Source organism: Sorex araneus, chromosome 1 (assembly GCF_027595985.1).
Source record: "Sorex araneus isolate mSorAra2 chromosome 1, mSorAra2.pri, whole genome shotgun sequence".
NCBI lineage: Eukaryota > Metazoa > Chordata > Mammalia > Eulipotyphla > Soricidae > Sorex > Sorex araneus.
The window spans coordinates 301,214,607-301,228,382 of NC_073302.1; the positions used below are offsets into that span (position 1 = coordinate 301,214,607).

The 13,776-nt window shown below is 57.4% G+C and overlaps 1 protein-coding gene across 1 annotated transcript in view; it reads left to right on the forward strand.

Moving 5' to 3' along the window:
* Positions 1-13,776, forward strand: part of INTS9 (integrator complex subunit 9) — a 65,024-nt gene that overhangs the window by 34,647 nt on the left and 16,601 nt on the right. Inside the window, exons 3-6 of the mRNA XM_004614696.2 lie at positions 4,041-4,101; positions 6,068-6,130; positions 7,517-7,656; positions 7,769-7,855. Coding sequence (XP_004614753.2) covers positions 4,041-4,101; positions 6,068-6,130; positions 7,517-7,656; positions 7,769-7,855 — 351 coding nt within the window. The remainder of the gene's footprint in view (positions 1-4,040; positions 4,102-6,067; positions 6,131-7,516; positions 7,657-7,768; positions 7,856-13,776) is intronic.

A 13,776-nucleotide genomic window follows, 5' to 3' on the forward strand; every position in this document is an offset into this window, starting at 1 on the left:
TGGGATGCGAGGCCCCTCTTTGGAGCCACAGCTTTGAAAGACAAATCTAATCTGGCTTGTCGCGGGTTTGCCTGCTGGTCGCGGGGCCTCCCGGCTCTCCCGCTGCATCTGCTCTTCGGGGTCTATGTGCTGCGCCCCTGCTCATCCCCCACACCCTGCAGCTGCTGCCCCTCACCCAGCGGTCCCCCCCTGCCTCAGCCTGCTCCGAGCTCCCGGCAGAGGCTTGGCCCCGAGCCGGCTCCTGGCTCCTCTGGACAGGAAGAACCACTCGGAGCAGGGAAGAGAGATCCGGGGGGCTTTGCTGCCAGGTGAAGTGTGAACCACCTGGCACCAACGGGGAAGGGAGTGTCTGGGCCCCCTACGCTGCCCTCCTGGGCCTGCCAAGCCCGGTTCCTCCCTCAGCCCAGGTCTCAGCTGGCCCCCAGCACCCCAGAAGTGCAGCCATGCTCGGGCGCTCTGGGGCACGTGTCTTTTTTTTGGGGGGGGGGTCACACCCGGCGATGCACAGGGGTTACTCCTGGCTCAGCACTCAGGAATTACTCCTCGAAGTGCTCAGGGGACCATATGGGATGCCAGGAATCGAACCCAGGTCGGCCGCGTGCAAGGCAAACACCCTACCCACTGTGCTATTGCGCCAGCCCCCAGGGGGCGCGTGTCTTCCACAGCTGCTCTGTCCATCCTGCCCACAGTCATCTGGGCACCTCAGCCAAATTCGAGTGCCGCCATGTGGGGGGCCACTCCCCGTTCTGGACGATCCCCTCCACTGCCATCCATGGCTTCCCTGCCGGCCCTCCCACCCCAACCGCTCCCGGCCTCCCTCTGCCCCCACCAGAGTCTGTCCACCGCGCCCCACTGCCCATCCCCCATGCCCTGCTGCCCGCCCACTGTTTCCGCTGCCCATCCACTGCGCCCCTGCCCATCCCCACACTCCCCATCTCACCATCCCCCGTTGCTACACTCAGATAAGCTCTGCGGCGGATTGGTGGCGTGCCCCGTTCACACGTTTTCTGACGACAGCGGTGATACATCTCTAAGGGGGAAGTTGGAAGTCGCAAAGAATAAGGAGGAACAAACTCCGTGGCGCATCTGTTCTGCCTTCCGCTGCGTTCTGGGCAGTGGGCCACTTCAGATGCTGGCCTTGGTCTACGAGGATGCGTTACCTGCTCCTGAAGAGCAACGCTGAACATCCCTTCTGCTCTGAAGGGTGAAGGGCACCCTTCGGGGCAGAGAAGGGCCTGTTAATAGGGGCTAGGTGTTCAGGGAGGGTCGAGAGGTGGAGAGCACAGCTCGCGTGCAGGAACCCCGACTCCATCCCAGCACCGCGTGGGGTGCCCTGAGCCCCAGGCTCTGCTGGCTGGGACCCCAGAACCAAAATAAAGGCATCAGGAGCAAGTACGGCCTGATCTGCCGTGTGCTGTTTCTGGCTTTTGTGAGGGACAGCTACGCGCTGTCATCTGTAATGGTGTCCGCCCCCAGATCGCCCTTCCCAGGGCAGTGGCTATGTATACCCTCCGAGCACGGCATCCCAGCTGCCAGGACCCGGCTCCATCCTTTGTTCTGATTTAATAGTTTGTTTTCCAAGAGGCCTAGAAATAAGACCTAAGAGAGAGGAGATGGGAATCAAATGGCTCTTGATGATACAATTTCTTCTGAGATTTTTGAAATAAAAATTCTATTTTGTCAGTTAATTTTGGAGGGGGGGTCCCTGGAGAAATAGGGACCCACCCAGGGGCCCCTTCCATCCCCAACCCCTCGCCCCTGTGCCAAGCCTCCATCCCAGATCCTTGGGTCATTCTGGGGTTTTTCTAAGTCTTTTGGTTTTTTAGAAGGGATCGGGCATGAGTCTCAGGAGCAGGACACCAAGCTTGAGCCCCATCATCACGAATAAACAATAGTGGTATTTTAGTTTTATACCAAATTGATATTCCTCGCCATGGATATCATTTCCAAGTATGAAATACAAACTTCCTACTTTGGGTTGTGGGTTGGGGGTCAGAGTTGGTGCTCGGGGCTGGGAGGTGCACCCAGGAGTGCTCCGGGATGGAACCTGGCCTCCCAGCCCTACTTTTTGGCTATTAAAGGCACAGGTTGAGCAGAATCTGAGGGTGCCCAAGGGCCGGTACCCACCCACATTCATGCTTCTGTGCGTGGCTGAAATTGCCCCGCAGCCCGGGAGCTCGAGTGAATCAGGAGCAAATGCCTTGCTTGGGATCAAAGCCCCGGGTTTGATCCTTGAGCAGCTGGGTAGGAGCAGAGCGCCCCCTGGCGGAGCAACTCTGGAATGACCCCTCACCCCACCCCACCCCATACCGTTGTGAAGACCCCTATTTTTTTAAATATTGGCAGGGAGGGATTGGGACCAGAGAAGTAGACCAGGTTCAATCCCCAGCACCCCGTATGGTCTCTGAGCCCTGCCAGGAATGATCTCTGAGCACAGAGCCAAGAGTACTCCAGGGTACCACCAGGTGTGACCACAAAAAAAAAAAGAAGCAGGGGCTGGAGTGATAGCACAGCGGGTAGGGCGTTTGCCTTGAACGCAGCTGACCCAGGTTTGATTCTCAGCGTCCCATGTGGTCCCCCGAGCACTGCCAGGAGTAATTTCTGAGTGCAGAGCCAGGAGGAACCCCTGAGCATCACTGGGTGGGACCCCAAAAAAAAATTAAATTAAATACCTAAATTACGCCAGAGACCCAGGATGTGGCTCAGTGGCGTGTGTGAGGCCCTGAGCACTCCAGAAAAGTCTGTCGGAATTGAAAGCCACCCCCCGCCCCGCCCAACTCTCGCTGCATCTCAGACTCCCGCCTTTATATGTTACTTCCATGGATGATCAGCTGTTCGCACTCTTAGATTGGCCGTTTCTGCGCCTGCTTTTCTTACCTGCGCCCTTGGTACCAACTGAGGGGTTGATAAATATTGTTTTGGCAGGAGGGAAGGGGCCAGACATGGTCTCAGAGCCATGCCGTATCTGCCTGGCATTCTCACCCCGGCTGAGCTGGCGGTGAAGCGCCGAAGTCGGCTGCCGTCAGCTGCAGCTCCCGAAATGCACTTTGCCTGCCCCCTCTCCGGGTCGTGAAGTCTGACCTCAGCGTCACTTATTTCCTCCTGTATTACTGGCAGGCGCCAGGCTGGTGCCTCGGGTCAGCCAAGAGCCTAGAGAGCGTGAGTCGTTGGGTGGGGAAGATTCTGAGCCCCGGTGTGAGCACAGGGACCCGGAGGTGGGGTGGGGGCCGTGTCTGAGCCCCCCGCTCCCACGTGCCCTGCCCAGGAACCTGACCTCACTGTCTCGGTCATCCACTTAGATATGATGTCACTTGGTAGCACTCAGGACTTTTCTAGAATCAGAAACTAGGCCACAGGTGTGTGTGTGTATATATATATATACATATATATATATGTATATATATATATATATATATATATTTAAGATGGGTGCTGGGCTTTGGGGGGGGGGCACCGCGGGCAGTGCTGGGTGATTCCCTGCCTAGTGCTCGGAGGACAGATAGTGAGCCAGGCTTCCTGTGTGCAGAGCTTGTGCCCCCGCCCTTTGAGCTGCCCACCCAGCCCCTGGTCCATTTCTGGGCAGTAGCCAGGAGGGCCAGCATCGGTTCCTTCCAGCGGGCTGGGGCTGGTGGGCAGCTGTATGCCACGTCCCAGCGCCTGCCCCCGCCTGCGAGATGCTGCCGAGACCCTCGCACCCTCCCGCGGGCTCCCCGTCTGCAGCAGCCAAGCGAGGTCGAGGCAGCGCCTGGGAGCAGAATGTTCCGGAGCCCGGGCTGCTCCGCCTCCCCATGGCCCCCGCATCCCATTCTTTTAATTTCCCCCATTTAGCGCTAAACTGTTTGGCTTTTGGCTGTGCCGCCGCGGCGTAGCTGTTGGGCTCGATGTAGCGTGGTTATTTTCATCTCTTTGATTACTATTTTGGGTGAGCGTGGCTGCCAGTAATTCCAGACTTGTTTTCCACTTTGTGGAGACAGCGCCGTCGCCGCGCGCGCACTGAGGCTCCTAATCCATTTAGGATAATGTTATCTTGTGTCTTGCAGTCCCAGGCTGTCCGGCCTCCCCAGCTGGTCCCTGAAGGATGGAAACACTTTCCTGGAGAAGGTAATGCCCGGCTGGCCGCCCCCTCCTCCGGAACCCCCGACCCTCCCCCAGGGTTCCGTCCCAGGAACTCCCAAGAGCCTTGTGTGGGTCTCGAGAATTTGGTGACAATTGTTTCCGGGCCTGCTAGGGAAACTTGGGGTTCAGAGGCAGAGCCGGCTCGCTCATGTGTGAAAATTACTGCAAATACATTTTCTCACCACGAAGAGGAGGCGATTATTTTTAGAACTGTGAGGAGAGTGGCAGCGGGGCCTTCTTTGAGGCCATACCTGGCAGTACTTGGGATTATCCTCGCTCTGTGCTCAGGGATCACTTCTGGCAGTGCTCAGGGTACTCTGTGGGGTGCCAGGGATCAAACCGGGGTCGGCTGCATGCAAGGCAAGCGCCTTACCCTCCCCGTACTCTCTCCCCACCCCTGACCTTACTTACACTTGTGATATTAGATTGTGATCACAGAAATCCATGCCTCACTCAGCAGTTAGGCAGTTCACTTTTCCATGAGAGCCCATCCTACAAAAAGATGTTAATTTTTTTTTTGCTTAAGAAAGAGGGGGAAAGGGGCTGGAGCGATATAGCACAGTGGGTAGGGCATTTGCCTTGCACACGGCCGACCCTGGTTCGACTCCCAGTATCCCATATGGTCCTCTGAGCACCACCAGGGGTGATTCCTGAGTGCAGAACCAGGAGTAACCCCTGTGCATTGCCAGCTGTGACCCATAAAGCAAAATTAAAAGAAAGAAAGAAAGAAATGGGGGGGAGGGGACAAACAATAACACAGTGAGTAGGGCGTTTGCCTTGCATGTGACCAACCAGGGTTCGATCCTGGCATCCCATATGGCCCCCTGAGCACCACCAGGAGTGATTCCTGAGTGCAGAACCAGGAGGAACCCCTGAGCATCGCCAGGTGTGACCCAAAAATCCTAAATAAATAAAATTAGTTATTTTGGAAAAAACAAAGTAAAGGAAGGTTTCCGACTGCCTGGCGAAGCCTCTCCTCAGCCCTTTGGAGCGTAAAGATCCTTCAAGTGAGCCAAGAAAGCATTTCCTTCCTGCCGTAGGGAGCGTTCAGTCAGGGGGGCCCTTATCACCTTTTCACAGAATTGCTGCGCGCCCCCCCACCCCGTCCTAAAGGTGCCCTCTGAGGTGAGGTTCCCCTCCAGCCCCCTGCAGGCCCAGGGTGAGAGGGAGCCCTCTGAACTGGGGGCTGCTGGTCGCTGTGGAGGGAGACATGGGAGTCTGCACAGGCGAGGCGCTTCTCCATGCTGGGGAGGGAGGAGCCTCCCCCATGGCTTTCCTGGGGCGCCCACTGACGCCTGAGTGGCAGGAGACAGGAAGAAGGTTCCAGAACCTGCGGAGCTGCCAGACATCCCGTGAGGGGTCTGGAATCGTTTCCCCGCTTCATCCTGAGGGACTCGGGTGTCTTCTCCCAATAAACCCGATTGCTCGCTCATTCACGGCCGGCAGAGACCAGCCTAAGTGAGAGCTGCTTCCGCATCTTTGAGGCTCGTCCTCTCACTGCCTAAACGATGCCCTCGGGGGAGGCAAGGAGCCCGGGTTTACTGCAGAGGGCAGCGGGGGAGACGTCTGACCAGCTCCCCTTGGAAAGTGTCCGAGGAGCATGTCCTGGGGTAAATAGCGTGTTTGCAGGGCTGGGGCAGTCGGGCCGCAGGCAGGGCGCTTGCCTCGCGCATGGCCACCAGCCTCGGCTACTGTGTGAGCCGTACCAACATCAGAATTCTGGAAGCCGGATGCGAGCGCTACGGCTGTCCGTCAGCCAGCCCTCTGCGGCCTGAGCACGGCGTTTCACCTCCTTGAGCCCAACAGAATTGAGCTGGCCTTCCTGCCCCTGCGGTCCTGCCCCTGCGGACCCTCATGAGAAGTCGGGTCGGGGGCTGGAGCAGGGCACGTGTCGAGCCTCTCTCCCGATTAAGCTCATCCGAGAATTTTTTTTCCTTTTCATTTCTTTAAGGAGCTCAAAGAGTGCTCGGGCCACGTCTTCGTGGATTCTGTGCCTGAATTCTGCTTACCTGAGGTATGACGAGAGGGACCCTCCCTGCGGGGACCAAGCGGGCCCTGGAATCTCTCCAAATGAAGTGGAGAAGTAATTTTAAGGGGCTTAGCTTCCTGCTTTCCAATTGAAATGAGCCTGCTGTTGGAGGCGCGGAGTCACAAGCTCGGAAAGGACCATTTAGGGGCTCTTGACATTGTCTGGGAATCGTTTAAGCGGCTCTCTACTTCCCATCCCTGCTGGCTCTGTAATTCCCACTGACACTTGTGCTGGGGCCGAGTTTTTAAGCACGACGAGGAAACAACTCTCGGCTCTCTGTGGCTGCCGTGCCGGTGCCAGATGAGCCCTGTTTCTCCTTGTCCTGCTTACTGCAGGTCATTGGAAACCGCTGTCACTCAGGCAGGGCGTGAACTGTCCAGTTGTTACTGTCCCGTGCCCCAGAGTCACGCTCCAAGCTGGGTCACGGAGCTGGTGCCCCCAGGTTGTGATCACGTGGGCAGCAAGGAGTCCAGCGGGTCAGTTTCCATTCAATTCAGGGGCTGGGCAGGGAAAGGCCACAGGGGCCCAGGCCGAACTCTCAGCAGGAACATGAAATGCAGAGAAGCCCAGGGCCTGTCCGGGACCCAGGGGGTTCCGCCAGGAGGCGCCAGACCGTCTTCCTGCGTCTTTCTGCATCCCCTGCTAACAGCAAAGCAGGGAGACCTTATCCCTCCCGTCCTGTGCCTCCTGCTGCCCCGTGTCCATGCCGTGCTTTGACACCCTGCAGATAAGCCTCTCGAGGGAATGTTCAGAGAAACCAGCCAGGGGCTGGGGAAGGTGGCCCTCGGAGAGGGGGGTTGCGGGAAGTGGAAAGGAGGGCGCAGGCGCGAGAGGGAGGAACTGGAGGGCCCTTCCCCACCTGTTCCGAGACTCGGGGCCGGGACCTGCGTCTGAGTTCTCTGTACCGCACGCAGCCCAGAGAGCCGCCACCGTCAGTGTCGGGGCAGTAAGTGGGGGCCTCTGGGGGACTCCAGGCCTCTGCAGTTAGGGGCTGCCGGTTCCCAGGTCACACGGGCCCGAGAGATGACGGGCTGACGTGGGGCCAAGCGCCGTGTCCACGGTTTTCAGCCGGGCAGCATCTTAGCACGGGGCTGTGATGCTCCCAGGAAGTTGGGGCATGGGGGCGCCGTAGTGAGGGCCTGAATGTCCCCCCCAACCCCGGCCCATGGGGGCCCCAGGCTGCCTGGCTCTGTAGCCCAGAGCAGCCCCGAAGTCCATCCCTCACGAGGCGCAGGGGTCTCCCACACAGCCACTGGCACAGTGGACCCGCCCACACCACTGGCACAGCCGGTCTACACTGCCCACAGCAGCCTCGCACCCGGGCGTCTCCCCACCCAGGCCGCCCCGAGTCAGCCTGCCCTCTCTCCTCAGACCGAGCTCATAGACCTGTCCACGGTCGACGTCATCCTCATCTCCAACTACCACTGCATGATGGCGCTGCCCTACATCACCGAGCACACGGGCTTCAGCGGCTCCGTGTACGCCACCGAGCCCACCGTGCAGATCGGCCGGTGAGTGGGCGGGCGGCGGGCGGCGGCGGCCCGGGGACACGGCTCCCGGGGATGTGGGATGCCTTCCCTGCCCCGGGTGCGAGAGTCTTCCCCGCCCTTCACGCCTCCTCAGGCTCCTCATGGAAGAGCTGGTGAACTTCATCGAGAGGGTGCCCAAGGCCCAGTCGGCCTCGCTGTGGAAGAACAAGGACATCCAGCGGTGAGCCGGCCCCTGCCCGCCCACGCGTCTCCCCAGTGTCAGGGGGTGCTGGGCCCACGGCTTTCTCCTGGGCTCGCCCGGCATCTTCCTGTCTGTCCCTCCCAGTGAGCTGCTCTGGCAGGACCCTGGCCCTGCCTCCCTGCTGCCTGGACTCCCCCTGTGCCTGCCGGGGGGGCCCCCCCCAGACCCACCCCTACACCTCGCCCCCCCTCACCCGCCTGCCCGCACAGACCCCGGCCTCTGCTTGCTTTCCCAGGCACATGGCCTGGCCACCCGAGTTTCCTCCTGGGAGCTGGCGTCCTGAGCAACTCTGCCACGGACGCCCCCGGTCTCTATGTCCCAGTCCCAGACGTCCGGCCCCTAGGAAGTCCCCAGGCCTTATTCGACCCTTCTGGTTGGTCTGGTTTGGCTTGCCTGCCCCCTGTTCTCTGCAAAGTGCAGGACAACACGCTCACAGAGGGAGGGTGTGTTGGGGCGGGGCGGCGGGGGGGCGGCCCATAGAGTGGTCCCTTAGGAAATGTCCCTGGCCACGAGGAGATCTAGTGATCCTCCGAAGAAAAGGTGCAGGCAGGGAGGGACCCGAGTCCACTCTCGCCACCTGCTGGCGACGGTCAGGAAGGGCTGAGCACTGGCTGGGACAGACCCCAGCCCCCAGGCCCTAGGGAGCCACCTCCACCCTCAGCCGGATCCTGCCTGCACCCTGGGCATCCAAGGACGCAGGGGTTGGGAGGAGGGTGCTGAAGCCAGAGAACTTAGCCTAAGTGTCCAGAGCGGGCCAAGGGCAGCGTCCGAGGGGCTGTGTCCTGCCCAGCACCTGGCACACGGGGCATTGAGGACCTTCGCCTCGCCTCGATTTCGGGCCACAGGAACCCCCGGCTCCTCGGCCGCCCTCCGGCGCCCCTTTCTAACGCCCCTTTCTAACACCCCTCCCTCCCGAGCCTGGCGGGCCTCTTGGCTCGAGCCTTGCCCAATGCACGGACACTTTCCCTGGCTGTGCTTTTCACTCTCATTCGCTTCCCCAGAGCAGGGGCCACGGGCTCAGATGCTGTTGGGGCTGGGGAGGGGACAGGGACGGCCCCCACCCGCACCGGCACTGCCAGCTCTCTCCCGGGACCCCCTGTCTGCTCTCCCCCCAGGGAAGCCGGGAGCTGGAGCACTTTCTGCAGCTCACACCTTAACATGCTGCAGGCGGGGCCGGAGCGAGAGGGTAACAGGGAGGGCATTGGCCTCGCTCGAAGCCTACTTGGGTTCAATCCCCAGCATCCCACAGGGTCCCCCAGCACCACCAGGAGTAAATTCTAAGTGCAGAGCATTGTCGGGTCCCCCCCTCCCCCCAAAGAAAAGCAAATGCTGCAGACTCCAAATCTACGTGTGTTGAATTTGAGGCTCAAGGCTTCAGTTTCGTGCCTGTTCAGCTCTTGTGTAAAGGCCTAGAATCAACACATTTCAGTTGCATGGGTTACTAATAAGATCGTCAAATGGGAAAACAATAAATTAAACTCTTTCCTGCTCGTTCATCAAAGGAATGTGATGAATTCCCGTAAATCACTAGAAGTTGGGTTGGATTAGCATTTGATTTAGTACTGGTATGTGTACCCCCAAAAAACGATCCTTCTTGCTTTGGGGCAGCTGTCTGCCTGCCTGGCTCTTGATTTATTTGCGCCAGTCCGCCATCCTTCTTCCTCTTTCTGTCATCGCAATTGACTCTTCTTGAGAAAAATTAATTTTGAAGGTGGGAAAAGGAAAATGACTTGCAGTGCGAATTTTTTTTTTTTTGACCCTCCAACATCCGCACTCACTGAAAATTCGGGTTATGAATAGGGAAAACATAAAACAAATATTCCCATTAATGTGGTCTCTAAGATTTTTTGAGGGGGAGAGGGGCTAAGATCAGCATTTTCGGTGTAAGCATAAACCCACAGTTCTGATCAAGGATGAATCGTTTCAGGTGATTAGGATCCTCTCTTGGCATTAAGGAAGCTCGCGCTGATATTTTCCTGCAATCCACTTTCCCGGTTGAAATGTTGCAGCTATTTTTAATACTCGGAACTTGAAATGGGTGTTAGGGACTTCGGAGCACTGGCAGGCGGGTCCAGCGTGGCATCCCTCCTCCCTGCCTGGGGGCTTCCCAGAGGTCCCAGACTGTCCCCCTTCTCTCGTTCATCCGGCAAATGCCTAGGGTACCCCCAGGCCGTCTGGCCCCACTGTCAGACCATGGCCCTGAGCCACAGCCGGGGGAGGGTGAGCAGCCCCTGGCACCAGGCAGGGCACGGGGGCACGGTGTGGGGAGGGCCGGGAGATGGTGCATGGGATGCATTCCCACGGGAGCGCGACTCCGAGCAGTCCGAAGGCTGGGAGCAGGTAGGGCTGGTTTGCTTCCCCGCCCGACCCCAAATCAGCCCATGACCGCCGTGGCTCCCTGGGCACTGAGGCTGCCTCTGCCAGCTTCCCACCTGCTGAGAGAATTCTCCTGGGAGGCAGTGAGAGCGTGCTTGGTAAGAGGCAGAGGGCCTGCTACACGCATGGCAGACAGCATATGTGGATGAGAGGCCCAGGGCGTGCTACAGGCATAGTGGACGGCGTGTGTGCATGGCAGAGTAGCCGTGTCTGTGTTGGCGGCCCCTAAGGGAGGGTACTGACCTTCCGTGTGGCCATCCTGGGTTCAGTCCCCGGTATCCTATATGGTCCCCTGAGCACCACCGGAGTGCAGAGCCAGGAGGGACCCCTGAGCATCATTGGGTGTGCCTCCCACCGCCAAAATAGCAATAACCATAACAACAAAGGGTGGTACCCGGCTAGGGTGCTCGGGCCCAGCCGAGGTTAGGGACCCCGCAAGACTTGGCTGGGCAGGTCGGGCCAGGGAGGCTCTGGAGGGACACAGCGCCCACCCTGGGGCCAGCCTGGCTTCCCTGGGCCCATCCGCTGGCCAGAGATGGGTACTGGCCGCGCCCGCCCCCTCCGTACTGAGCACACGAGGCAGGGCTGAGGCTCAGCTCGCAGGACCCCGGCCAGGCCAGACTGCCCGTGGGTGTGGCCTCTTGCGGGCCTGCCCCTCCCCGGCCCTCTCCGCCTGCCTGACGCGGCCACTTGGGCACCGGTTTTGCCTTCAGATTGTCTTTGTGATTTTTCTGCAGCTTTCTTCCTTTTTTGTTCTGGTTTTTTTGTGGGTTTTATTTTTTTCTTTTTTGCATTCCTGTATTTACTCTCTCTCTTCTCCTCTCAGGACACTCCTGGGGGACTCAGGGAACACGGGGCATGCAGGGATTGAGCCCCAGTTGGCCGCGTGCGGAGCAAACGTACCAGCTGTCCTGTCCTTTGTTCCTTGAGCTTGTGAGGACAGGCTGCTGAAGATCTGTTTCCATTCTGTTGTTGTTCGCTCAGATTTTTGTTTGTGTTCAGTTTTGAGGCCACACCCTGCCCTGCTGGGGGCTGCCCCCAGAGCAGTGCTCAGGGGCCTCTTCCAGCAGTGCTCAGGTGACCGGGGAATGGGACATCTGCAGGTACAGCGTGAACTTTCTGGTACCCTCCAGTCCCTGCCGCTGGCTTTATAAAGAAAACTTTATTGACACGTGGCCACGCTTACTCATTTGCATAATTGTTCTTTTTCACAGCCAGATTGAATGGTGACAGTCTACATAGTGTCTGCAAAGCTTAAAATATCTAAGAACACTTTATAGAAAGTGTTTGCTGGCCTTCAATTAAAAACTCAAGAAATTCTGACTAAAAAAGCAGAAAGAGAGAGACAGACATAGAAAGATCGCACTCATCTGTGGAATATAAAATAACAGAAACACCCAAGAGTAGTAGAGATAAGGACCAGGAGGTCTGCCCCACAGCTTGGAAACTGGCCTCACATGCTGGGGGAAAAGGCAGCTCAGATAGAGAAAGGAACACCTAATAGGGAATGTTGGGAGGACCCATTCGGGTTAAAAGATGCGAACTGAAAGTAGACTATAGACCAAACATGAAGGCCACTCAATACCTCTATTGCAAACTACAACACCCAGAAGGAGAGAGAACAAAGGGGAATGCCCTGCCACAGAGGCAGAGTGGGATGGTGGTGAGAGGGAAAAAAATTGAAATAAAAAAAGAAATTCTGACTGGAAAAAAAAATTCTTTATTTTTAAAATGTCCTCATTTTTATGTACTCTCTCTGGGACTCTTGTTTAGATTCTGAACCGTCAAGACTTGCACTCATAGTTTCCCCATTCAATTTTCTTTGCTTTTTCCCTTTTTTGCTAGGAATTTTATTTTTCTTTTTGGGTCACACCTGGCAATGCTTAGGGGTTCCTCCTGGCTCTGCACTCAGGAATTACTCCTGGCAGTGCTCGGAGGACCATATGGGATGCCAGGGATCAAAGGAGGGTCGGCCACGTGTGCAGGGCAAACGCCCTCCCCACTGTAGTGTCACTCTGGCCCCTGCTAGGAAATTCTTTTTTTTTTTTTTTTTTGCTTTTTGGGTCATAACCCAGCTCAGGGGTTACTCCTGGCTTTACACTCAGGAATTACTCCTGGCGGTGCTTGGGGGACCATATGGGATGCCAGGGATCGAACCCGGGTCGGCCGCGTGCAAGGCAAACGCCCTACCCGCTATGCTATCGCTCCGGCCCCTGCTAGGAAATTCTTTTAACTTTCTTTTCCAACCTTCCTGAGTCATTTCTGCTGTCGCAACACCTACGTTTTTGGCTTTTCTCGGGGTTTGTCTTGTTTTTTGTTTGAGGGCCACACCTGGTGATCTCAGGGGTTATCCCGGCTTTGTGCTCAGGCATCCTTCCTGCTAGGGTGCGGGGCTGAGCCGAGGTTGCTGCGTGCAGGGAGGTGTCCTCCCCGCCGTGCCATCTCTCTGCCTCTCTGTACGTTTTTATTGCTAATTTTGGCTTTTCTTGTTTCAAACATAACGAGTTCGTTATAATATAGATGCCAAAAGCACGCTGTAAAATAAATACACCCCAAGAGATAACTTGGGTTAAGAAACAGAAAAGTGGGGGCTGGAGCGATAGCACAGCGGGTAGGGCGTTTGCCTTGCACACGGCCAACCCGGGTTCGATCCCCAGCATCCCATGTGGTCCTCCGAGCACTGCCAGGAGTAATTCCTGAGTGCGGAGCCAGGAGTGACCCCTGAGCATCGCCCAAAAACATAAATAAATAGAAAAATCCCAGGAACTCAAAATCCAGTCTCTGGCCCAGCCTCATCTGAACCCCAGTCTCATCTGAAACAGATTGTGTATTTGGGTTTGGGGTTTTGGTTCTCACTGGGCAGTGCTCAGGAGTCACTCCTAGTGGTGTTCAGGGTGCTGTTTGGACCCGGGTCTGCCGTGTGTGAGGTGAGCCCCCCACCCTCTCCTCTCCCGAGGCTGCCCATCCCCCCTGAGGAATTACCCTTTGGCCGGGCAGATCCACTGTCTTGGTTTTGATTTCAGTTTGGGACCCACACATGGCAATGCTCAGGGCTTCCCTCCTGGCTCTGCACTCAGTGCTCACTCCTAGCAGTGCTCGGGGCACCATATGGGGTGCCGGGGGTCAAACCCGGCCCCTCCGTGTGCAAGGCCAGCAGCTGCCTGCTGTGCTCTCGCCCTGGCCCCGATCTTCCCGTCCTGAAACGGCGGAAGCTCCGTGCCCACCTTGGATACCCTTACTTTCTTCCTCTAGGGACACCCTTTTGGACATTCCCTGTGAATCACCCCTGGCTCCATGAATCTGGATTTTTTTTTCTTCTAGTAGTAGAAGAAATTTTATTTGTTCTTTAATTGTTTTATTTTGATGGCTTGTTTTGGGGCCATACCTGACAATGCTCAGGGCTTACTCCCGGCTCTGTGCTCAGGAATCACTCCTGATGGTGCTCGAGGTACCATAAGGAATGCCAGGGATCGAACCTGGGTCAGCCACATGCAAGGTAAATGCCCTGCCCGCCGTACTATCGT